Source organism: Watersipora subatra, chromosome 9 (genome assembly GCF_963576615.1).
Source record: "Watersipora subatra chromosome 9, tzWatSuba1.1, whole genome shotgun sequence".
In the NCBI taxonomy this organism is placed as follows: domain Eukaryota; kingdom Metazoa; phylum Bryozoa; class Gymnolaemata; order Cheilostomatida; family Watersiporidae; genus Watersipora; species Watersipora subatra.
In genome coordinates, this window is record NC_088716.1 from 40,588,840 (window position 1) to 40,615,109 (window position 26,270).

Genomic DNA, 26,270 nt, shown 5'->3' on the forward strand with positions numbered 1-26,270 from the left:
CGCTGATGGATCTGTGTTAGTGTGAACATTGTTATTACAGATGAACACCGAAGTAAACGCCGACATACGGCAATATAGTGTGAACCAGCCTTTAATGCTGACGCGGCTGGTTAATTGTCAGCAGCTATAATAACATTATTACAATATTCAGAAAATACAGTAAACTATTAAAATTCTGTTGAAAATGTTGGAATCTCAACCATAATGGTAAAAAAAACGATACTTTTAAAAAGTATACTGAAATTTGATCTGCTACTATAATAAAACTATTACAATATTCATAAAACACAACAAACCATTAACATACTGCTGAAGAAGTCAGAATTTAAACCACAAATGTAAAAGAAAGATTTATTTTGAAAGTCTGTTGGAATTTGGTTGCCAAAGAATTCCAACTTTCACTCAATAAACAACATTTAATCGCTTATAAATCATGCATGAAATGTTTAAGTTTTTTAACTGAAGAGGTTGGGTTTGTACCGCACCATCGCACTTTGACCTTTGGAATGTTGTCATATTGAGAGCGAATCTCTCAAAAAACCAACGAGCTAAGACTTAATTAATGAAGTGCATTTTCTGCTGTCACTTCGCTTTGACTGAAGCCAACTAACAACTGCAAAAAATGACTATGAGCAACCTCAAGCGGGTCGCAGAGTCACTGTGTGATGACAAGGCGGTTTACAGACTATGCAATCGTAATAAAACAGTTCCTATCACATTTACAAACCTTTAAATGAGTACTGGCATATTTACTTTGTTTAGATAAATTTTACAATAGCGGCAAACGATATGATAAACTTATCGTACGAAAGATAGATTTGGTACAGGAAACTAACAGTTCTGTGGGAGAGTGCAAATGTGCTATTCCATAGCAATGAAGATATCGACTTTGGTAGTCATTCAATTACAACGGTATAACTTTTTCTACGATATCAGGTATTATGTACAGAAGCTGATTTTTGACTTTAACATTCTAACCAAGGCTTTCAGTAGCTTAGTTTTTAGAATCAACAAGAAGCCCAAAAATTAAAACTCTCTGCGTTATGGACAGACACAGCACCTACATTCCTACAACAAACTCACATAAGTTTAGGAAAGTCATTGCAGAAAGCAATGACTGCACTGCGATCGACAATATTCCAGTATCCAAAGCTGAAGATTATCCACAAATTGATCTGATAATCTACAAATAATCCAGAGTAATTATGTAAAGCACTAGCAGATTAAACAAATAAATAATGAAACCATAAAACCTCTAGTATTGCAATATGACTAGAGTGTATTGGATAATTTCGTCTCCATTTAAAAATAACAAGCTTGGGTACTCAAATAATCCTTACACATGATACCAACCATGATACCAACCAGCACGCACCAGCTACTGTTGCTGATACAGTGGGAATCGGAAGTCAACTTTTTGTCAGGAAGTTTCCATGTTGCAACACTACTTTCCGAGTGAGTAATGGAACAGCGGAGCAAGTGTTGTTACAGCGCATGGAACCTTCCCAGCCACCTATTCCAAGTGCAGCTACTGTCCTATTACTGTCCATAGGCAATGGCACGCTTTCTGAACACCAAATAGTCTATAATTTCTTACAAAAACCCAAGTAGAAAGCCAATGTAGAGTGAACTAGAAGTTTGCGTTAAGTTCCCGCTGTATCTTAGCATGTCGGAGGTGTCCTACCGGCGATTATTTGTTGACTATATACCCAGCAGACCGATGACATAGGGTGGGCAACATAGAGATGTTGGCAAACATTGCCGCTGACAGAATTTTTTCATATTTCTCTGTGCCTCCATGACATTCGGTGCAATGTGTATCATGTCAGCAATGGTGGTTGGCTGTCGTGGATTGTTTGATCTATTTTTCTCTTTGTGATAGTTGCTGCGGGACTAGTAAAATGAGAACTCTATGTCATGAACTATTCATTGATGCAAACACAGATGGGTTTGTGATAGCATGAACAATATAATTATAGACTATCATTAATGTAGTGTGGAATTAATGCTGACATATTAGGATATAGCGTAAACTAGCTTGTAGCAAGCTATTGTAATATCAAACCGAAAAACTTTTCTGTGTCAGGCCAATGCTGGTTTCACACAATATTCATATTGTGGCATACCTTACTTCATTTTATCGTAATTAATTATCAACTACGTACCAAGCTTCCGTCTTTAGCAGAATGTGTTTCTCGATCACCAAAACCTGAAAATGAAGTTTTGGGCAGATGCATGATGACAAACCAATCCAGTTCAAATTGATAAGAAATGTCAAGAAACCTTAATTTTTGCTAACGCAAATGTAACAATGGTAGGTATGATGCCATCCAACTTAACAACACGCATGTATGTTCATCATGCAAATCAGGAAACAGCAGTGAAAAAGTTCTGTATTAAAAAACATTGTAGAGACACAGCGATGCATTCAAGCTAAAATCTTACCAAATTTGCAAGATTGATTGATGGTGTACATTTGTAACCAAATTCACAGATGCTTTTGTCTCCGAATCTGCTGAAGCCGACACAACTCGTTGATATTTTAGCAGCGTAACAGTAAGATGGGGGTCATAACTCAAATGGCGATTCAACTCTTAGCATTTCCAACAGTTAACATACACGAATTATTCTACTAATATTAATTACTGGCAGCTTTAACTGTACGTCTAGTTAAACAGGTGGCTATAGAAACATATATTCAAACTAGCTGTACAACCCGGCGTTGCCCGGGTAATAAAAAACTTTTTGGACAGAAAATTTATTTGTATTTAACATATAGCAACATTTGCCATTCTAATTTTCAAACTACATATTATGAGAAGTGTTTTGTGTAATTGAAATAAATTAAGAGCAAATAAAAACAATTATAAAGGATTTCAATCTTTGAAAAAGAACATTTAAACTTCATATCGTGAGGAAAATGTTTCGTGCAGGTCAAATAAATTAAAAAAATAAAACAACTATAAAAAGGTTTAGATGTAAATGTGAAATAATTAGCAAGTAATAGCTAAATTAATTCGGTTTTGCTACGATTGCAATAAAATATGATTCGGTAATGATACATTAATACAAACTGAGATAACAAAATAAAAATTGTGAATATGCCGAAATAATAATAACAATTCTCGCATAGAAGTGTGTGTATAAAAAGGGTTACTGTTCCACCAGAAGTTATCCATCAAAACTTTGAATATGACGATACTGGTACCTCTCGATACCGGTACATATGTAAAAATGAGGTATCATACTGTTTTTGTCTGACCGAACGGAGAGATAATTTCGAGGTTCTTCTCACTGAGACATCATAATTGTCTGTGTGAGAAAAACTGGTCTTGACCCCAGATATAGTAACTGAACCTTTGGAAAAATATTTGTTAACAGGGGTATCGTAACGCGTGGCCGCATTGGTAAAATAATCAGCGTGCGCTATAGCCGAAATGACACACAAATCCACATACTTTCAGAAATATACAGTCAAACATGGATAACTCGAACTTCAAGGGACCGAACAAAAGTGTTCGAATTATCAGAGCGTTCAAGTTATCAGAGCACTTTCACAAGTCCATATATTTACTTATTTATTAGTAGATACATGTACATATACAAACTATAATATAAATCAAAAGCACAAATGGCTTGTTTCAAATTAAATGCTTCTAATTTAAAGTTTAAAACGTTTTCATGAAAAAGTATAGAGATTTTTCTATCACTTGAGATTGGTTTGTTGTTTGAGGTGATGTTATTGCCAGGACGTTTTTCAGATTGACATTGGCAAAACTTGATCGTTGTTGAAATGCTCAAAAGAAAAGACATCTTTTTCTTTTGAGCGTTTTACCCACGATCAATTTTGCCGATTTTTCTTGAAGTGCAAAGATTACCTTTCATGCAAAGATTACCTTACTTTACCTGGGATTCGTTAAGAGCAACACTCCGAGGCAGTTCAATTAGAAGTTTTACGAGGTTTTACGGTACATTCTATATCACTCACGCTTTTTTAATAGATACTTATTGAATGTACACACGTATTCTGTGTTTAGGTCAAACGATGAATAGTTTTTTGTAGCTCAGACAACGTATACGTTTAATTACAACATTTTTTAAGACGTTTTAAACATTCAACATTCCGACGTTGATTCAACACGGAATCAACGTCGGAAAACTATTCATCACGGGCTAGCCGGGTCACGCACTCAAAGATTTTCGCCACGCACATACAAAACAACATGCGATTTTTGTTTTGTATGTGCGTGGCGAAAATCCTTGCGCGCGTGACCCGGCTAGCCCGTGCTATTCATCGTATCGCAGTATAAATCAAATTTCACCAAACTTTTAGAAAAGTCGTTGACAAAAATATTTTGCCGATGGTGGTAATAACGACGCTTATGAATTACGAAAAGATGAAGTTTACCTCTATGGCTTTGAATAAAGTGATTTTCTAAAGCGATAACAACCGTTTCGGAAGCCGTTGGGCAAAAAAACAGTTCGAATTAATAGTGTTGAGTTCGAGTTATCTATAGCAATTTATCATTACGTGGGAACGGACCAAAGGAAATGTTCGAATTAACCATGTGTTTGAGCTATCCGTGGACGAGTTATCCATGTTTGACTGTATATATATATATATTTATATAGATATATATATATAGATGGTATACAATGTTAAAATCAAGTAAAAACAGAGCTATCAACAAAAAAACTTCCAAAAACAATGTTAATGATGAGTTGTTCACCAAACAGGATGAAAGAAACAGAGCACATATTATAACTAAAATGTGAAAATCAGCATGTTGTTTAGCATATATGCATGTTAACGGATTGCACTGTTAGTATCAGAAGGGAATCACACGGCATCAAGAGCGAATAGCGATTAAACCATAAACCCCATTGTAGCCTGCAAACTTTTCGGTATCTATAGACGTTTGGCGCGAGAATGCTGCTCAGTAGCGGTAATTGATTTCTGCAACTTTATATACAGACTGGGCCATGTCTGGACATACAAGTCCGGACATTAAAAATCGAGTACTGTACATTACATTAAACAACCTATATTGTCTCACAGACACACTACTAGAGTACAATATGCATATACAGTATTCATGAGAGAGTAGAATATTGCTATACTTGCAGTAAGGTACAGTATAATATTAATAACAGAAATTATACCAAACAAAAATCACAGTAGAACACTGAGACAGGAAACTCCTGCACACGCGTTATTGTTGTCATTATTGTTGTCATTATTGTTGTCATTATTCGGAGACAAATCGCATCAGAGAACCATCTGGAAGATGGCTGTTGTCTGGACAAGTGATGCCCGAAGAAGCGGAGATCGACTGTACACGCAAGAGAATGACATTTCAACTCTAACCGTATAACAGTTGACATCTATAGACTGATTTTCCATAAAGCTGGGCTTGCAGTAATGACAATAAAACAGATATCTGCAAGGTTGGGTTCTCACCTTGAACAAGCCTATTCAATCCGGTAACTAGCTGTCAGTCAGCAGCCATTTCAGCAAAACATACCCAACAACAACACATACAGTAACATTAGATGAAACATTTTGGATCTTTGAAGGCTCCCTACAGGTGCTTCGCACCACTTCCCTAGAAGAGATGCAATGAACAACCAGGTAGATAAGCACTACAATGGTAATTTGTCTCTGATCAGGATGATATTATTTTTAGATGTAGCTCTAACCTTCCTTGTTTGCACCTGCTATTTGAAATTGAATATCCAGATTATGTATGCAATTTTAGAAAGAGGAAACAACTACTCAGCTAATACGTGAAGCTCGAATGAACTACGGTGCTTGCTTTACAGCAGAGAAAGTGGTCTTCCTTTAACTTCTGCTGCAGAATATACTGATAGAAACACGAAGATGTAATAAGTAAAAAGATTAACACTAGACAAGTGTTCTTCAGACAAACAACTTCAAGTCTTGCTGAAGAGCGTCTGAAGGAAATATATGTAATGAAATTCCCATTTCCATGAGGGAACAACTCCTAATTTTACAAAAATTTCAACTTTTTGTCAGGAGTAATAGCAACCTTTTCCGTGACAGAAATTAGGTAATGCTTTGATTCTTCTCACAATTGTAAACCATTTCTATTATCAGTGACAGCAACCCAGTGTGTGTTCATTACAGGTGACAGCAATGATATATACATATATATCATATATATATATATATATATATATATATATATATATATATATATATATATATATATATATATATATATATACAACTATATCATATATAAATATATATATCATGACTCATATATATGTGTCATGATCTCAGAAAGTGAGGTTAAGTTGGAAATTATCTAAATTTAGATGGTTGCGCAGCTTAAAATTTTTTTACAAATTTCCCTGCAGAAAACTTGTTTCTACGTTGATTAGAACTGATTTTATAGTCAAACGTCTACATATGTCTTTTTAAAACAGTTGAAACGCGAATCCGAAAAAATCGTGTTTAAAGTTTCAAGTGACATATCTATTTGTTTATAGTTAAAATCACCATAGCAACCACTACTAAACTTAGCTGCAATTCCACAAATGCATAGGTTCTAGAACAGAATTCTATGCTGAATCTGAATATTTAAATTAGAAAGTTTAATTATTTTATGTCTATAGATAATATTAGCTACAATTTGATAACCAAATTTTGTTGACTGCAAAAAATTTGATTTGCTATGGCACAAGAATATGGTAACATGTAATATAACAATACCTTTCACCTTATAGGCAATGCTATGAAACTTAATTCTAAATCCAAATAGTTAAATTAAAATCTTTCCTTCAGTAATGATCCATATTAGCAATGATCCATATTAGTAATGATCTATATTAGTAATGATCCATATTAGTAATGATCCATATTAGTAATGATCCATATTAGTAATGATCCATACCTCCATACCGAGTCAAAATTAAAGGTCGAAATGTGTTGCTGGTTATGGCGACTTCACTGTTACTTTTTCTTTAGTCTTCTGTCCAGCACAGATCTAACATGTGTTTACAGCAGCGTACTCTAGGGAACAGCAACTTCCAGTCCTTTAAAACTAGAGATGCTGACTTTCAGAGATTCAGCATTAGAACTTGCCTCACAATATTGGCTGTAGACGTATTTTTAGTTATAAGGCAAACACTTCTGTGATTTCTCTGGATTTCCGTTCACTCTATCAGGTAGCACTAAACTGTGCTGTTGCAGAAAATTTTTCATGAATATTTGAAAGCATACGGACTGTTCATATGTGATATTTGTTTTGCTTCCACGATTTAGCTTTCTTGGAATAATTGACTGGACTGACTTGTAGTGATTTACAATCTTGTCCAGCGTGTTGACACATATAGTGTGCATATATGCAAACATAAGTCTGCATACTGGCTTACTATGTTGTTTATACTCAGTTCTAGCGTTCCGTCTAAATGGATTACTTGCTCTTTTCATAGAAACTGTGTGCTTACTAGCATGAAATCTACATTAAATCTTGGCTAAGAGAGCAATACCCAACTCAGTACTGGATAGTTCAGAGCAAGCATATCTGCAGAGACAGATTTTATTGTTCTCAAATTGAGTTATACACTTGGAGCCTCCTGGACCCAATTTACAGGAACATTTACAAAAAAGAGACCGGTTAGGAAGGTCGATTTTTTTGTTACCAGAGTGAAGTTCACTTTCGTGTATGAAATTTCCTAACACGGTCTGAACTCTAACGGCTTCTTGCTCTTCTAACTGCCCAATTATTTTTTCATAATCATCTTTGACATCAATTGCACATGGAAAATAATCTACATCAAAACCTTCCTCTTCATCAGACGATTCTGCATCGGTTACACTGCCAAAGTATCAATCGTGTCAATGAAAAACTCGATCGTTTGACTTATGCGACGCCATGTTTTATTATTTACGGTTTGCATAGCAATGGCTTCGTGAGGCAAATTTGGGCTGTTTTAAGCTTCTATTAGTTAAGCTGAATTCAGATTTTGAAAGAGCATACTTGATTGGCCTAAATAATGTAACTTTAAAAACATAACAAATGCACATGGCATTGAGTTTACTAACTTGCTATCGCTATTATGAAAATTTAATACGTGCTACTTAACCCCACTGATCGAGATCGCGACCCATATATATATATATATATATATATATATGTACACCAATTACTTGTAATAGCAAAAGAATATAACAGGATAGGCTTTGGTTTCTGCTAATGGTTGTGGGATTGGTACATCTATTACGGATCACAGCAATTGGATGATACCTCTATTATAGAAGATTGCAAAGGGATGACACTTCTATTATAGCTGATAAAATAGTATGTTATCTAAATTATAACAGACAGCAACAAGTTGTATATCTCGACTATAACTAATAGCGATGATGGGATGTAACGCTTTTTGCTACCAGCAATGAACCAGTACTTCTATGATAGCGTAGTGCATATAAAACATTACTAAAAATGTTAAAACGTTAAAAGTGAAATTAAAATTTCTCCATGTGATGAATATTTACATAAGATATACAGATATATAATAAAACTAGAAACTGTCCCTCTGTCCCACATGATCTTTACCACATCGACCAAACCAATGAAGTTATTTGTATTTGGGAGAGAGTCTCTCTGATGCATCAGCAGATATTATGAGAGGTCAGGTTCTACCAACCTTGGCTCTGAGGTTATCTGTGTCCTCCACTAGGCTCTAAAATTGTACAATAAACACGATAAAACACTCAGGAGTAGAAATACTAGAGTTCCCTTCGTCAGCCTAGTCAGCCTGCAGGTAGGCCTACACGTCTCGCTGATGATCACCAAACGATAGATAAACTAGGGCTAAGTTACCGACAAGTCCATAACTATGAAGCAAATTTATTTAGCAAGCGATTCAAAGTGCTTAAAAATCAATAAAATGGATTTTCTTCAATTGACTGTCAAAAGAAAATTGACAAATAAGAAAATTGACAAAAAAGCTTTAACAAAAATTAACCAGAAGTGTCTCTCTATATCCTGTTTTAAGATTTAAACGCAACTTTCAACAAAAATTTACAATATTAAGGGCAGGCTACGCATGCTTCGCACCGAGTTTGCACCAAGTTCCACACATGCTGTCACTGCCATCCTGCCACTGTCATCAGTTGCAGGTCCAACATGTTGGAGGCTATTTGTAGCAGTTTAAATCATTCGCATATCATTGCCTAACTCCGCTGATGGAATGCATACTTGCTTTTAAAAAAGTTATAAAAAATAACAGACCTGCCTCCAGCCATTGGTAAAAAATAACTTTTTACAGCCACAGAAGTATTTTTATAAATCTATTATATAACAAGCTGTTATATAGCATTCACATTGTGAAAATACATTGGTGTAAGTATTTTTAGCAAACTAAAAGCAGAATAACACAACTTCAGTAATATTGAACAATGTTAAAACTCTTCAACCAAGTCTTTGTAAATAGGTGAAATAGGCTCACTAAAATACTAATGAAGGTCACACAACTTCTTAAACATTAACAGATATTGATAATCAATATTGCAGCTAAAATTGCTTTGCTTCCAGTGGGTGGAATGAGTAATACAAGTGAGAATGAGTTTGCCACAGTGAGCCAATTAAGAACACCAGGCCACATCCATAACAAACCTACAAGCGTTCAAATGATAAAATAACATGTTGTTGCAACAAGAATATGAGCAGACACCCTAAAATCAAAAGCCAACTTATGCCATAGACCGATGATCAGATGCCAGTGCTCACAGATAAACGCAGTGGGATTTGCATGCTATCGCATATCTTAGAGAAGTACCTCATTAGCGCAGTCTGTGAAGTTTAACCAATATTATCCTGAGTTGAAACATAAGAAACGCGTTCACGCGAAATTTATTTTGGTACGGACAGCAGCTTTTAAAATAACTTTGCAATCGTGTGCAAAAAAGTTAATATGAAGCCCTAATGAAGTAATACAAGGAGGTAAACTTTGTGGCAGCTGAAATTTTAGTTTAAACTAGCTGTAGCCCGAGATTTCGTTCATCTCCAATTAGATAGGTCGCAGGTCAGTGTTTAGAAGGCTGATTTTCAGGAACCAGACAGGGTTTTGAAATCCAATATTTTTGAAGACCTAGCGGAAAGCGTGGAGCATAAGCCTGTGAGTTTTGGACCAACTCGGTCAAAGAATGTGGAAATGCATAGCATTTATGTGGACTAACAGACAGACACAGACACGCACTCTGACAAAGTGACATTTATTAATGTAGAGGAATTTTACAATAACAAAGAATTTTACTATAAGCGCGATGAGATGATAAATTGACTGACTTCTACCTGCCGGACCTTATACATGTCCCCTTATTTATCATGATAGCTCTATCGTATATGTTTAGCTGTTGTCAAGACTGAGGAGACGAAACGAGACATTGCCACAGACAACTATGGCAATCTTTCCCTACTCAAGCTATCAGCTCTCTAATTGGTGCAATAAAACATATAGTATATTGACACGAGCTGATAATGTCGGCAATTTATCATGGCAATACCATAAGTATTATTCTCACTAACATTATGTCAATATTCTCATAGCTCATAGTTTAGTTCTATCCTTACAAATTTGTCATTTTGTTATCTCTAGTGTAATGTAGCACACGGAACGTGAACATGGCCTACCCACTTTCCTGACAAATATGCAAGTAGTCATGATAGAGATAATATTCCCTTTCGCAAGCTTGTTACAACACAGCACAGGCATGATATACATCAGAGAGTATAGTATAACCTAAATGACCCACATATCCAACCTGATATTATATTATGATCCCAAAGATCTGGAGATGACATCAGTACAAAGGACTTATAATTCAGATCGAGAAGTTCAAAATAAATAAAAAAATAATAGAGCCTTCTTAGCTACTTTGGTGAAAGCAATAGATTGGAACAATTTCTATTTAACAGCTGAAATTAAACATCTGTAATTGACAACTATTTGAACATGCCATAGATTTCAACAAAGCTTCTGCCATAACCTTCAAACTTTGGAGTTGTCTTGTCATCTTTATATAAGAAATGAGCAGAAAACTCTATACTACAGTAACAAAAGAAGTGTTTTTGGTATTACATGTAGATGTTAACCCTTTGGCTGGGTTAAAACCCCGCTAAAACACTCAAAAGTCGTCTAATTTATTTTTTACAACTCAATAAAATCGGTATTTTATGAACATGCATAGCTCAAACTGAAATGTATTTCTATGAACAAAATCTTTTGTACACAAACATTCATTTGCATATCTACTACTACAAAAAAACTACAACCATGTACAACTGTCCCTGTATGAAATGCTTGGAAGCATTCCTTTCGGTAGAGTTCAACGCTATAACGTAGCCGTGCGTGCTACCATAACAATTGCTTTTCTCTGTATATTCCAAGTAAACTAAAAGTCCAAAAAGTTTACATCACTTATATCATCTGAATTATTTTTATTTTGATCAGACAAAGGATCACTAACGATCGCAGGATCAAATAAATTTTTATTTTATCATTTTGAACGTTGAGCCAATTTTGACTGGTTTTTCCAACTTTTATTCTTTTCCAAGAAGGCGCGACTTCTTTAGCTTTTAGAACAAAGCAACGCCTCTCAAATAATCGTTTTATATTGTAAATCATCGACAAATATCTTGTTGATGATATTTAAAACTCACTAGCGTTCATATCCTTTTGTTTAACGTTACTAGGCAACAGCTTTATAAACATCTAACGAAAGCAACAAAAATGTCGTTTCCCCACGCAACCAATAAACGACATTTTTGTCGTTTACCCTGCCAAAGGGTTAAGTAAACGAGAGCCAAACACTCCTGGTAACAGCTGATGGCTCTCAAAAAGGTCAAGGAAAGAGCTGACTGAGCTTCACCAGTCCCGATTCTTCAGCTGCTGATAAGGAGATGGTGAGGGCCAGGATAGTTTAAACAGATTCTGAGGGCTGGGAAGAACATGTACTCTACCTCAGACAGGACTTTGTTAGCATCAACAACTGCATTCCAAGGTTCCGCAGAGATTAGTGAGGTCCCAAAAGTGGGTGGTCAAGTGTGTCGTTGACTGACCCTTGTGGGTGCAGTTTTTACACACCATCGGCAGCGAGACCAAGTATGGATACTTTGGTGCTTCTTGCTGAAGGCCTGGGAGCATACATCACATGCTCCCATGCTCTCCATCACATGACAGCATGTGCAGCGTACTCCCATGTATGCACATGGGAGATGTACATGTATGTATGCAAATGGGAGCATGTGCATACATCACATGATTCCAAGTGATGTATGCTGAGAGCATACATCATATCTTAGTTATCACATCTAAGATGTGATGACTGTTAGAGTCATCACAGCATGCCAAGACAGAGAGTGAGAGAAATCCACACCACAGTCGCATTTACAATGGACTAGCTTGTACTACTAATGTGTGAGAATATTAAAACTAGACAGCGATGTTGATGGAGAATATTTACTGGGCAATGAAGAGCCAATCTTCTTTTTTAGAGAACAGACATCCCAACAGGTTAGAAGATAGAAATATTCCAAAGTCAGGCATTACATGGGAAGACTCAAGATGGTCTCCATAGCTGAAGAAGGCCTTCGTAACACAAATAGTGAAAACATGACCGGCGAGATTTCTGTCTTTAGACCGGTTTTTTGGGAGAAAATGTCGGAAAGCCTGGACGATTGCAGAGGGTAGTTCCGTTGCCTGAGGATATGCTATAGATAGTATTTATAAATTAGGACCACGTTTTTTATATATTTTCTGTTTTTTAATTCTGATAAAAACTAGGTCCATTGCATCTAGGAAGACAAACCAATCAGAGCATTGGTTGGGTATGACAACCTAATCAGAGTATTGGTTGGATACAACCCAATCAGAGCATTGGTTAGATACGATGACCCAATCAGCAATGAGCATTTGAACAATGATAAGGAGTATAAAAAGGGCCGGCCCAGCTCAACTGGCCAGATATACGGTCAGCTACACTATGTTGACAATGATGGACTCTGCGTCGCACACAGGTATTGCTTGGCCACCCGGCAGTTCCTCATACTCTGGAGTGAGCCAAACTACCATCCCTTCAGATAGACATGTTTTCGACTCGCCTCAGTCTAGTCTGCTGACACACAGACATATCCTAACACTTTGAGCTATGCAAACAGAGAGATTAGTTAATTTTATGATCCATTGTTTTGTTAGCAGAGTTGAGATATGCATTTTTTTCTATCTCATCCCTATGGCAACAGGTTGTAAATCAAGTACACTACAGACATCGACATCCAAACTCGTTACTGCTTAAACTCACACAAGGCTCCCTCTAAAATGTATACATTCCGTAATGCCTAATATTGATTTATTAAAAAAAGGATATGATGTCATATCACTTTATAAATGTGAAGCGCTTATGCACAGGCAATAACCAAAGGGCATTACAAAGGTGTACTTGGGGATGCGGGGGTGGGGCTTGATGAATCAAGTGGTATTTTGGTAAATAATATGATTGAGTTGACACAAGTCTAATGTAAACTTCTGCAATCAGCTTGATGAATGTTTGGAGAGCAGAATTAAGCCGTGGTCACACGATGACCGAACCGACTTAGGTTTGGTTCGGAGGTTGTTTTACCTCGGTTCGGCAAAGCCACATGTCACACGGCATCCGAAGTCACTTCGCTTCCTAGATACCATACGCATAGAGAAAGGACACTGTTTCATTGGTAGTTTTAATGTATTTGAGCTAAATATTTCTATTGTAAACAAAAAACTTTGAGGGACAATTATTAATTATAATTACGCAGCAGATTTATCAGAAGATCGTTCAGTTGCTCAAAATAAATCACTCGATGCAAAGATTTTTCCAACCCAACAAAATTTTATCCAACAAATGATTTTTCCAACATCAACAAAATTATGTTTTTTGTTAACATATGAATTTTTTTCTATGCTGAGTACATAACAAACAAAAACAGTCTTTATCATAGTACTGTGGTTTTACATAAATAAATCAGTCAACGATTCTTCATTAGGATGAGTATGACACATTACTTCTATTATACATAAAAGAAAACCACAACCATTCTCTTACATTTATGCAAAACTTAAGTGCAACATCTTACATTTATGCAAAACAATCATCACAAGTCCGGGTGAGCCTTGTCGTAAATTGCTTCATGTTGTTTATTTAACGAAATAAAAATATCGTCCTATTTCTTTTTTAACTTTGCTCACACGCACGTAAGGAGAAATGTGACGGGTGCTTGCTAGAATTTTAACCAGCAAATAAGAGCAAGGGTTCGGCCCCGACATTTCGAGCAGGGCCGAAATGGTTCGTTTCGGCCAGAAATGTCTTCGACCGAACAGTGTACAACTGACAGCGACGTCGTTTTGCGTCGTTTAGTTCGTTTCAGCTCTCGTGTGACCACCCCTTTAGAGGATCTCAATTCAGTTTTCACAGGTTACCAATTCTTTCACAGACAGAGCATTTCTTCTGGTACATTCGATCATGCCATTGTTGGTGTGACAAAACTTGTCACACCAGCGATGCCTGATCAGATAAAGTAACCAACACAAGGTCATACTACAAATTATCTTATTGGTCATTAACTTGCTAAAAATCTAGCCTTGTTATTCATTAATATAACTGATCAAGAAGAAGTATCATCTTCGGCACTAGCCAAGGCCTATTAAAAAGTTCACGGTATGTTAGGGTATGACAAATCAAAGAAATAAATTTTGATATTCCTATGACCGGATGAGTTTGCATACTTGAAATGTATATAAAACAAATATAGAATACTCTCAACAGAAATGTGAGACAGTAAACGGTTGAGAACTTATTACAATATCAAATCCAAAATACAAAAATTCGATGAGAAGACAACTCCACACTACTAAAGAGATATTTTAGACTCTACGACATACTTGTAGTTTGGCTCTCTGTCTACGTTTCTAACCTGTCCCAAGACAAAAAAGGAACTTAACAATATATTTGTGGTTGTCATGATGTTATAATACCTACATGTGATCATGTTATACTCAGGTAAGGTCATATGATACACATATGTGATCATGATACACATCTATGATCATATATTAAACACACAAGGTCATATGTTACACACACACAAGGTCATATGTTACGCACGCATGCACACACGCACGTACACAAACAGGATAATAAACACATGTGATCATATGATACACACACAAGGTCGTATTATACACACGCACACATACACACATTGCTAAAGTAGAAGTTTAATTATTATCTAAATGTTCCAACAAAAGCAATGTGAAGAATAGACTTGGATCACTGCTACTTCTATAGCCTTTACACAAATACCTGTCACCTCATACAGGTAACAGCAGCAGAGCGTATGTGGATCTTACCATAAGTATTGAGATGACTTCCTCTGGGGAAGCATCAAGTCGGACGACTGGTTCATTATTAATTCTCTTGTCAATAAGTAGCAGGTCAAGGAACTTGGTAGCGGCAGAGCGTAGCATTTCCAACCGTTTCCGGCAACGACTAAAATTATAGCAAAGGTGTGAGAGAAGACAATCACCAAGGTAGTTTAGTTTCTAGAAAGTGTGAGCTAATTCCGTAGTGAGCTTTTCTCTGGCTGCAAACTTCAATAAGCAGACGACAACATCTGCGCAGGTACTGAAAAAGGAAGATAAGACTTAATTACAGTTTGAACCACTTTGTTATGCTTAAACTTACACCAAAACTGAATCTGGAGTCATCTCCTCGGTTTGATGACAACTCTCGATTTCATCCAAAATTCTTAGCCTTTGATTGCTAGATAAATACTACCACAGGGATTGGCTCAATATATTTTCCAAAAACAGGGAATTCAGTATACAAAATTGTCCTGGACTAATAATGGTGAAGTTGTTTTGATCGGTTTAATGAAATTCTCAGTTGTTACATCAATTTGATCATCGGCCACTTCTTTCCCGCTCTATGTTTCATAGCTGACATTGCTTAGTTGTCTCACTGCATTGTTGGCTAGAGATTTAAAGATTGGCTAATTACCTAAACTCCTGCTATCACGATCAACTGGTTTGTCAACTTTACCTAAGCACAATCAAACCTCTCATGCAATGTTTATTTGTTTGACGACCTTCGTTGTATGATAAAACAGTCACATGTTGAAGCTAATCTATATTTATGAACCTCAAAGTTTGTCATTCGTCTGTCCCGTTGTAGCGATAAAGATTTAGGAGCGAAAGATATGCTTCGTACTGGATTTGAACTGACGAAGATTGCAACCACAAGTTTGTAACGCGCGCACCTAACCACAAGGCTTGGCCGTTCTCATCACATTCATTGCTCTTACTATACACAGTATATCCATTTCGCAACTGCACACCTTAAATTATTAATTAATACAGTGCGCCCTCGGGTTAAGATGCCCCAGGTATAAGATTTTTTTCACCGTACAATATGGAACACGATGTTTTTCCGTCCTTGCCATACGATGACAAAAATATTTTTGACTTTTTCCTGCCATACGATATCAGCAAAAACTTCTCTTGAAATTATAATTTGGTAGCCAGTGCGCTGATTATGTGGAAATAACAAAGGTGCCGATATGCTATTCACCAAAATCCCTCTCACAACCCCTAAAAGAGATATGATGCTCACTCTCTCTCAGTTCAGCATTATTCATTATAAGTTATAGCGGAGACAAAACCGGAAAGAAATAGGTGATAAAATTTTACAGTGATAAAAATGTAGACAATGATAAAATAAAAGTTCAGTTTAGTAAAATACAAACTAGAACTTAGATTTAAGAATGTGTTTAGTAAGCTAAATTCATTTAAGTTAAATTCAACGTTTATGTTATACGTCTGTCGGGAAGGTAAGAGCTCCCTACGGTACGTACTGCACATAGTACAATGTAATGTTACATTTTATGGCAGATCATAGCCACTACACAAACTGGATATGCTAATTACTGTAGGTAACTATAGTTACTAAGGTTAACATACTATTTTGAAACTAATTTTAATATGTACAAAACGTATACAAAATTGTGATATTTTTTACCAGTTGGTGTTTGCATTAGATAATTACTATGGGTTTCTATACTCCTCTACAACATTCTCGCCTTACCATGCCAACGCAGGAACGAGTTAATGTCGCATGGCAGGGGTCCACTGTATAAGTAATTATATACATGTAGGTCTACATAAATGTATTATATAAAACTACTACTGAATGCTGGCTTAAATGGGTATTAAAAAACAACTTATAAACAGTGGCAACTAATATAGCTGTCATTGGCATTGGCTAATTTGACTAATTAGCCAATGCCAAAATGACGAAATTGGCTAATTTGAGTAACTTAAAGAAGTTTGAATGGAAAATATCAATTTTCAAGCGATGTAAGATACGAAGTGTGCATATTTTGGTGATTTAAAACATGCTTACAAGTATAATTAACCCTTTGGCTGGGGAAACCACCAAAATGTCGTTTACCGGTTGCGTGGGGAAACGACATTTATGTCCCTTTCGGTAGACGTTTATAAAGCTGTCGCCTAGTAACGTTAAACAAAGGATATGCACACTAGTAAGTTTTAAATATTATCAACAAGATATCGGTCAATGATTTACAATATGAAACGATTATCTGAGAGGCGTTGCTTTGTGCTAAAGGCTAAACAAATCGCGCCTCCTTGGAAAAGAATAAAAGTTGGAAAAACCAGTCAACATCGGCTCGACTTTCAAAACGGTAAAATAAAAGATTATTTGATCCTGCGATCGTTAGTGATTTTTTGTCTGATCAGAATAAAATAATTTAAATGATAGAAGTGATGCAAACTTTTTGGACTTTTAATATACTTGGAATATACAGAGAAAACGATCGTTATGGTGGCTCGCACGGCTACGTTATAGCGTTTAATGCTACAGAAAAAAATGCTTCCAAGCATTTCATACAGGGACAACTGCACATGGTTGTATTTTTTTTAGTAGTAGATATCTGAATGAATGTTTATGTACAAAAAATTTTGTTCATAGAAATAAGTTTAAGATTTGAGCTATGCATGTTTATAAAATATCGATTTTATTGAATTTTCAAAAATAAATTACACGAGTTTCGGTTGTCTTTGGGGGCTTATACCCAGTCAAAGGGTTAAACAATAAACAAGTAAACTTATTGACTAACAACCAACAAAGCATAAAATTAGTAATAAGAACAGTTCAACATTATATATATTGCGTGCTTAAAATTTAATAGCAGCTTGCTATGTTAATGCTAATTGACAAAAGGTAGCTTGCAAACAATTGTGCATTACTCAGTATCAATTTGATAAGCGTTTAGCCGCCTTAGATGTCTGTGAAATTTAGTTTAGGATGTTTATTGCACTTACTGATGTAAAACTTGCATGAATCGTGTGTCCTGATACACACTGGGTGTACAGCAATGATTAGAAAGAGTGAGTTTTTCTTAAAATATCCATATCTCTTGAATGTATGTCCAGCTGTATTACAACAATGGTAGCCAACTGAATTGTTCAAATAATATTTCGAATTAATTAAATTTTTGTTAAAGATATTCCTGACTTGCTGCCCATAAAGCTATTATCACGAAAATCACATTTCAGATTATTACCAACTCGTATAGCTGTTTTATTAGCGACGGAAAGGTTGGAAGTCATGCTTAATAGCTTATGCGAGATTTGAACAGATTAATGGTTTTTCTTGACATCAGTAAACAGATGTCCATCATGACTGTTTATCATATAAATGCAGCACTTGCTCACTGTTAACAGAAAACAAATCATATCAATTATAAACAACAAATGAAAGCCCATATAACCTTATAAATCAATTTAGATATCAACTTGAACTGTGTCATAGTTTTTAAATCTATATACAGTGAAACTCGGCTAATTCGAACTTCAAGGGACCGAGAAAAAGTGTTCGAGTTATCAGAGCATTCAAGTTATCAGAACACTGTCACAAGTGCATGTAATTATCAGTACATAAACAAACTATATATAAATCAAAAGCATAGATTGCTTGTTGCAAGTTAAGGGGCCTCTCATGTAATGTTTTAACCCTTTTTATCAGAAAGTATAAATATTTTCCTATTACTTGAGATTTGTTTGTTTGTTTTAGGTGATGCGACTGCCAGGACGTTTTCAGATTAAGATAGGCAAAACTTGATCGCAGTTGAAACGCTCAGAAAAAAGACATTTTTGTTTTGAGCGTTTTAACAAAAAATAATTTTGCCAATTTTTCTTCAAGTTTATCCGAAGGTTACCTCGCTTCTCCTTGTTTTCAAAGGGATATCAAAAAGCGGATGTTTGGTAAAATTTGATTTTTTGCAAACCTTTAGAAAAGTCGTTAACGAAATTATTTTGCGGATAGTGGTAATAATGACGCCTAAGAACTACTAAAAGTTGATGTTTATCTCTATGGCTTGGAATAAAGTGATATTCTAAAGCGATAACAACCGCCTCGGTAGCTGTTGGGCAAAAAACCGTTCGAGTTAATGAAGTTAAGGTCGAGCTATCTAAAGCAATTCATCATTGCGTGGGAACGGACCAAACAAATCCATTCGAGTTAACCATGTGTTCGAGCTGTCCGAGTTTCACTGTGTTTATAAAACTCTGTTCGTCTTGTAACGATCTTCGATACCGTCGCACTGAAGAAATAACACAAGCAGTAATTAATTCTCATTTGATTTTATTGGCTAGCTGTTGCACTTTTTATGATTGTTGTATGGCATAATTTGGAAAACATCTGTTTGAAACGAAACTATTGCCAACAAAGTAATATATATATATATTAATTTATTGGCAATGATTTCATTTTCTTATATATAGCGTAATATATAAAGTGTAATATATACACATTCATTACAAACTAATATATATTACAATTTAATACATATATTAAAGTATTTTAAAAAGATTGCATTGTACTGGACTAGAACTTGTGACATTTAGCATGAGAGATGAACACTCCACCACTTGCACCACTCAACCACATTCCATTCTTGAAGAATAATCCTTGCTATATTAAGAGCGATGTTATGTGATGTTAACAAATTCTCACATGATGGAAGAGTTATAAGAACAGACGCACTCAGACATATTTACTGTGCTAAAGCAGGCTGACTTCAAGCCATGCCAGGCACAAGTGGCAAATGCAACTTCTGTTGTTCCTATAAATTTGTCTGATTAGCAACTATGATGACCTGATTGGAAACTCAGGAAGGCATTTTTGCAGTCATTAAGTGCACTTGTACTCAATGAAGGTGTTTATGAATTTTTTTTGTCATGAAACAATTTGCACAATTTGCGTTGAAAAGGAAAGAAATATGGAGCAGCGTGAAGTCTAATGCTAGTTAAGATTAAAGTCTGGTTGACTACCAGGAATATAGACAGTTCATCGATACGTAATGTGTCTGCGACAAGCCTCAGGGCTGCTACCTGCAACTCAGCATAAATCGCAAAGGGAGGCCACATGAGCTAATGCAAAATAAAAAACCATTTAAGCTTCATGTTATACTTAGAGTAGACAGACTATAAACAAAGCAGCGGCAATAAAACAAACTCTGATGGGCAGGAGGGTATTTTTACTGACATTGTAAGGTGATGTCAGTAAATCACTTTGATCGCTGGTGTGTTAAAACTTGTCACACCAGCGATGGCATGATCAGATAAAGTAACCAACACAAGGTCATACTACGAATTATCTTATTGGTTATTTGCTAACTAAAACGTTAGCCTTGTTATTCTTTAACAATACTGATCCACATATATTATCTTTGGTACTAGCCAAGACCTATTAAAAAGTTCACAGTATGTTAGCGTGTGAAAAAATAAAAAAATTAATTTTAATATACTGATGACCGGATGCGTTTGCACACGTGAAATATACAAAACAAATGTAGAATACTTCCAACAAAAATATTTCAATACAAAATCGTCAGAATATTCAGAGATCAATATAGACATGCATACTATTCACACGGAGAGACAGAAGGACTTGGAAAACAAGAAGTCAGAGAGAGGTCTAAGCAATCTTCAGCTCTCTGTATGCAAATTGTCAGTAAAACAACAAGTTCTTCTGCACTGGTATTCTTGGTCACCGAAAACGGTTGGAGATGATGAAGCAAATATCGAATGCCCTTCGTTAAGAACAGGTGCCTCGCATTGCAGAGCCTGCAGAGAAACAAGATGAGAAGTTATCAGCTCCTCCAAGCAACAACAACTCCCAAAAAAGTAGCTAACGTAAACAAGCTCAACGGAATACAATATGTATGTAGATGCTCTGAGGAATTGACGACTTTCCTCACTTCCTCCGCAGGCATAAATACAACCAGAACTTCATCCAAAACAAACTTGATCAAAGACAAAACAAACCAAACCTAGAGCAACCAAACCACAATCCTGTTCAACGAAGTTACGCTGTGAAGATGTTCTGGAAATAATGCATAACACTGTCATAAGTCACTCACTGTTTTACCAAGTTGGAAATACGAAAGACGGTTTGGTTTATCCTTATGAACCATTCACGATCATGCTCATAATCGGTAACTTAAAATAAAAGGTAAACTTCAAATGTTGCGAGGGGTTGCAACTACGTACCTTTTCGAGACTGATTGCCTGCTTGTGCACCTCAAATAAGGCAAGCGCACAAAGGATAAGGAGAAGATATGTGAAAGAAGGGATGATGCTTGATGCAACCAGCTGGAAAGACTAGGCTCTTACGACCTATCTACAGTATTACTTCTTCACGGTTGTATGATCTAAGTGCCGGCAATCAATGCAAATTTGCAAAACAAACCGATTCCATTCTCAAAAGAGACAGCATCAAATATGACTAGAATTGGGAAAAGTGTACACAATTGAACCAGCTTTTATATTGCGAGTAAGCCTAAACTGTACTAAATTTCTCAATTTCGGAGTTATATTCTCTTGCATGATTATTCAAAAATTATTAATGAAACAAATAGTTCTATCGACTGCATAAATATGTTCAGTGAATAAATAATTTTACTGGCATGCTTTTTACTTTCCTATAGTCATTATATGAACACATCTAATCTTTGTAGCTTCCAATTGTCCTATCAGAATGCATCTCTAAGAATCTCAATCCTGAGGATTATCATTTAGTATCAAAGGTGATGAAACGGATAAAACAAAAACTTCTTGCAAATCATCAAGAGAAAAGACATATCCTACATACAAAATAAAAGCTCCACAAATAGCCTTAAAATATGGTGTTTCAATATATATATATATATATATATATATATCAAAATATTGTTTCAATGCACCAATGATATCCTTCATAGGAATGGTTTCTTTTATTGAACAAAGGTTTCCACAAAAAAGACGATGGTCAGCATATAAACTTTGTAAATTCTAGTTGACTGATGTAATGAAACCAAAGTGGGTACACAAGCTAAAAAATTACTGAGTACATTTTACATATTTGTTAACTTATTCCAGATGTCTATCTCAGCCAATTTACAACTTCTGCAAATCTTTTTAAATATATTTATTTTGATTGTTTATTTGTGTACTTTTAGTTTATAATTACAAACTTTTTGCAATTTAATCAAATTACAATACTTTAAATTAAATTTTATTCAAAAAGATAAATGGATTGGCCACGATAGAGTTTACAGCACACAATCTTTAATAGAAACAAGATATTATTTGCAACGATTCAAATCTTCAAAGGTTGCCATTTCCCCTCATTGAAGGGATTTGTTCATCGAAAAAGAAAAGGCTTGAAGAAATTTTTTTTCAAGTGTCAAATTTTAGAAGCACGACCAATCTTAAAGCATAGAAATATTCACAGCACTACACAAACATAGCATAGTATCTGTCATCCCACCCACAACAGGGTACTTGCCTGTGACTGGCCAAATCATGAGTGAGATCAGAATAGCTAGTTGTTAATCCTTGCAGCCTTATTACCTTCTAGCAGTCCTTCCAATAAATACTTACAACAATGATTCCCGAAAAACAACTAAATGTAAGCAGAAAAAATGAGTTAAAAAATGCTAAATCCCAAATTGTATCGCTGGTACTATGGTAACTGGATAGACAGCTAGCATCAAATACAAATGTGTGATGTCATTGTTTAGAGAGCCAGACACTTTCCTCCAAGGATAAACATTCAGCAGTTATGGTCAGGTTCCCTTTCATAATAATAATAACAAGATCTAGTAAATATACAATTCCATACGATGTGGTCAGCAATTTGTTATTTGCATTCAGCGCAATTACTGTTTTGATGTCAGTGTTTTTATTGTTTTTCATTTTGAATATGTTGCTATGGTGAACTGTTTCATACTTATTTGGCTGACAAGACCTTACGGGGCTAACAACAATTTCGCTGACTAATAAATACATCACATACTTTTTAAAATTGGCAGCCCAAATTACCAAATTACACATCACCAAATCTTTTAACTGCGCGACACGACTACAGTCAAACAAGACTACCAGTGAATCAGAACTATCCTGCAACCACTATTTTTTGACAAAGAACATCCAGTCTCTTGCACCTTTCATAAATGTTACTCACCAGACACAGACAAAGAATATTAAATTTAGACAGACCAGACTCTAGGCTAACCAGTTATTATTATAAATACATGTACACAAGAATCTGGAATATCCGATATGGCCGCTGTTGCATTGCGCTATAAGCTTCTTTGAACTGAGATAATCTAGTTCCGGAAGGAGCTTAAAAAAGATAAGTCATCGCATATTCTATGATAAGTGGGCTTTCCGATGATACGAAATTAGATGGCATCTATGCCTGTTCAGATGAATGGTAAAAAACAACAAACACAAAGCTCAGTAGTTTTTATAGTTCTATAATAGGTCATGAAATTCCATTTAGGATGCTCGTCATTTTCAAAGAAGTGTAGATATTTGAAAAGATATGAAGCCAAGTTCAAGGAGCTTATATACCAGTTATTAAAATATACAAAGCTTTGATCTATAACAGCTTTAGATGTTTGTGAAATTATCCTTTGTTACAGTTTCTTCTTCCCGAGGCTAAATATACTACTGCCTCTTTTTGCTGGAAAATATTTCGCAAACAAATATTTAATTGTACCACATTTGTTGATAACTGTTTGTTCATCACCTATTCTTTCACAGGCTGAAGTTTTTTTATTGGTTAAAAGATCCATGATTCGTGGCGCATCAGTGCACTATTAAACTCACCTTAACATACTAATTTTCAACACGCGATGTGAAATTTGAAAATGAACTTATAGAAAATATTTGTACGTCTCATCAAAAGTATCGGTATCTTTCTATCATTTGAATTGTTTTTGATGTATGAGTTGATCTGATTGCCAGGATTTTTTAAGATTAAAATTGATAAAGCTTGATCGCGCTTAAAACATTCAGAAGAAAAATATGTGTGAAATGAGATAACTAGTTGTTATCGTTGCTATAGTTGATATTGGCTATTGCGTTAAAGCTGAAACGCTACGCATCTCTAATTTGTCGGTCTCTGCAATTATAGACGTCATAATCACACTTTCACTTGATCAGAGCGTTTTAACTGTGATCGTTTAATCAATCGTTTAAGTTTGATCGATTTAAACAGATGACCTCCAAGAGAAATAAATCTTTACAAACAATTTTTTAAATTTTAAACTTGTGTGAAGGAAGAATATTTTGTTAGCGCAATCCACAAGATGTACGCACCAGTTGATTGTGTAAAATCTATAACCGATGTTCGAAAAGTATTGCGGGACGTATGAATATTTGGTATTTGTGAAATCTACTTCGACCTTATAATAATCTGCCTTGTTGGACAGCAATAATGACGTAGCATGGTGACTAGATGGGGCAAGTGTATAAGAATGTCAGTTACGCATTGGCTAATCGTTGGCATTGGCATCGGCATCGTATATCCTACATCGACGTTTTGCTGAAAAAATGACTGCCTTAAACTCACAGCTTGGAGCCGCATCACAAGCGTTTTGTCTCCAAAACTGAATTTTTGTTCTTTTAACATTAAAATCTTTGCTAAAAATGAAATACCATAAATATATTGTTATAAATAAATAAATGTAATTTTAAAATACTGTCAGTTAACCTTTAATGCTATGCGTTAATTATAGGCGCCCGAAGTTTTTATGAAAGTTATCGTAGGATAATGGGCTGTGGAACGAATTAAACAAAGTACAATATGCTGTTATAGGAATACTTGTTCCAACATATGACAGTTGTAGCATACAAAGTGGATATAATAATGATATAAGTTCATATGCAGAGGTTTGACTGTATCAGTGGTGGGGAGATGCATCATGGTTGAATGAAGTATTTAATATCCTACAGCCACAGGGTCATAAGTAAACACCTACATTGTAGCTACTGAAATTATTGAACAAAGTGATTAGTGAATAACCTATATACATCTGGTTTTAAATCAGTGGTTCTTAACCTTGCTGGACATACTGAACCCCAACAGTTTCATATACGCTTTTACCGAACCCTTCTTTATTGAAAAATAAAATGTGATTTTGTCCATTTTGAAGACAGGTATATGTTTTACCAGTGTACAGAATGAACTGTTCATTAGCATCTCTGTGTTATAAAAACCAGAACAATAAAGTGCATGAAATCAAAACAAATTACGTATCTTTTCATATAAACTTGACGTTGAAAATCTGTGCGACATCTGCTGTTGCCTTTGAGAGCTCTACTGAACCCCTGAGACAGAATTACCGAACCCCAAAGGTTCGATCGAATTCAGTTTAAGAACAGTTGGTTTTAGAAGCTTGGAGAATACCGTAACACCTCTATTTATATGCCGCCTTTATTTGAACGTCACCTCTAATAGAACGCCACTACATGAGAGTTGAAAAATAGAGCGCCATGGCATTGGAATAGAGATTTTACGGTATATTGTGGAGTATTTACTTATTTGTAAACAGGAAGTCAGGCTAATTAATCTTAGTGTAAAGCTAATAGTGCTCTACCAATAATCATTGCACAACGTATTTGATGATTGGATTACTTGTCAACCATGATGGTAAATATCCTGGGAAGCCACAACGCTAGTCTTAAGGAATAATTATTGGTATCTGTAACCATAGATGCTAAATAAGATATTGGCACTGCAGGGATCAGACATGTGCTTTCGGGTTCGCTACTGGTATCTAGAAATCCTAGCTATTGTTGAATGAGGTACACAATAAGCAGTCGTCGAAGCCTGATTATATAAAAAACTTGGA

The 26,270-nt window shown here is 35.5% G+C and overlaps 1 protein-coding gene across 1 annotated transcript in view; it reads right to left on the reverse strand.

Annotated features, from left to right (window-relative positions):
- Positions 1–8,256: 8,256 nt before the first annotated feature.
- LOC137404283 (uncharacterized) overlaps positions 8,257–26,270 on the reverse strand; it is a 97,207-nt gene continuing 79,193 nt past the window's right edge. Inside the window, exons 12-13 of the mRNA XM_068090467.1 lie at positions 15,418–15,556; positions 8,257–8,715 (exon numbers count right to left, since the gene is read on the reverse strand). Coding sequence (XP_067946568.1) covers positions 8,665–8,715; positions 15,418–15,556 — 190 coding nt within the window. The 3' untranslated portion in view covers positions 8,257–8,664. The remainder of the gene's footprint in view (positions 8,716–15,417; positions 15,557–26,270) is intronic.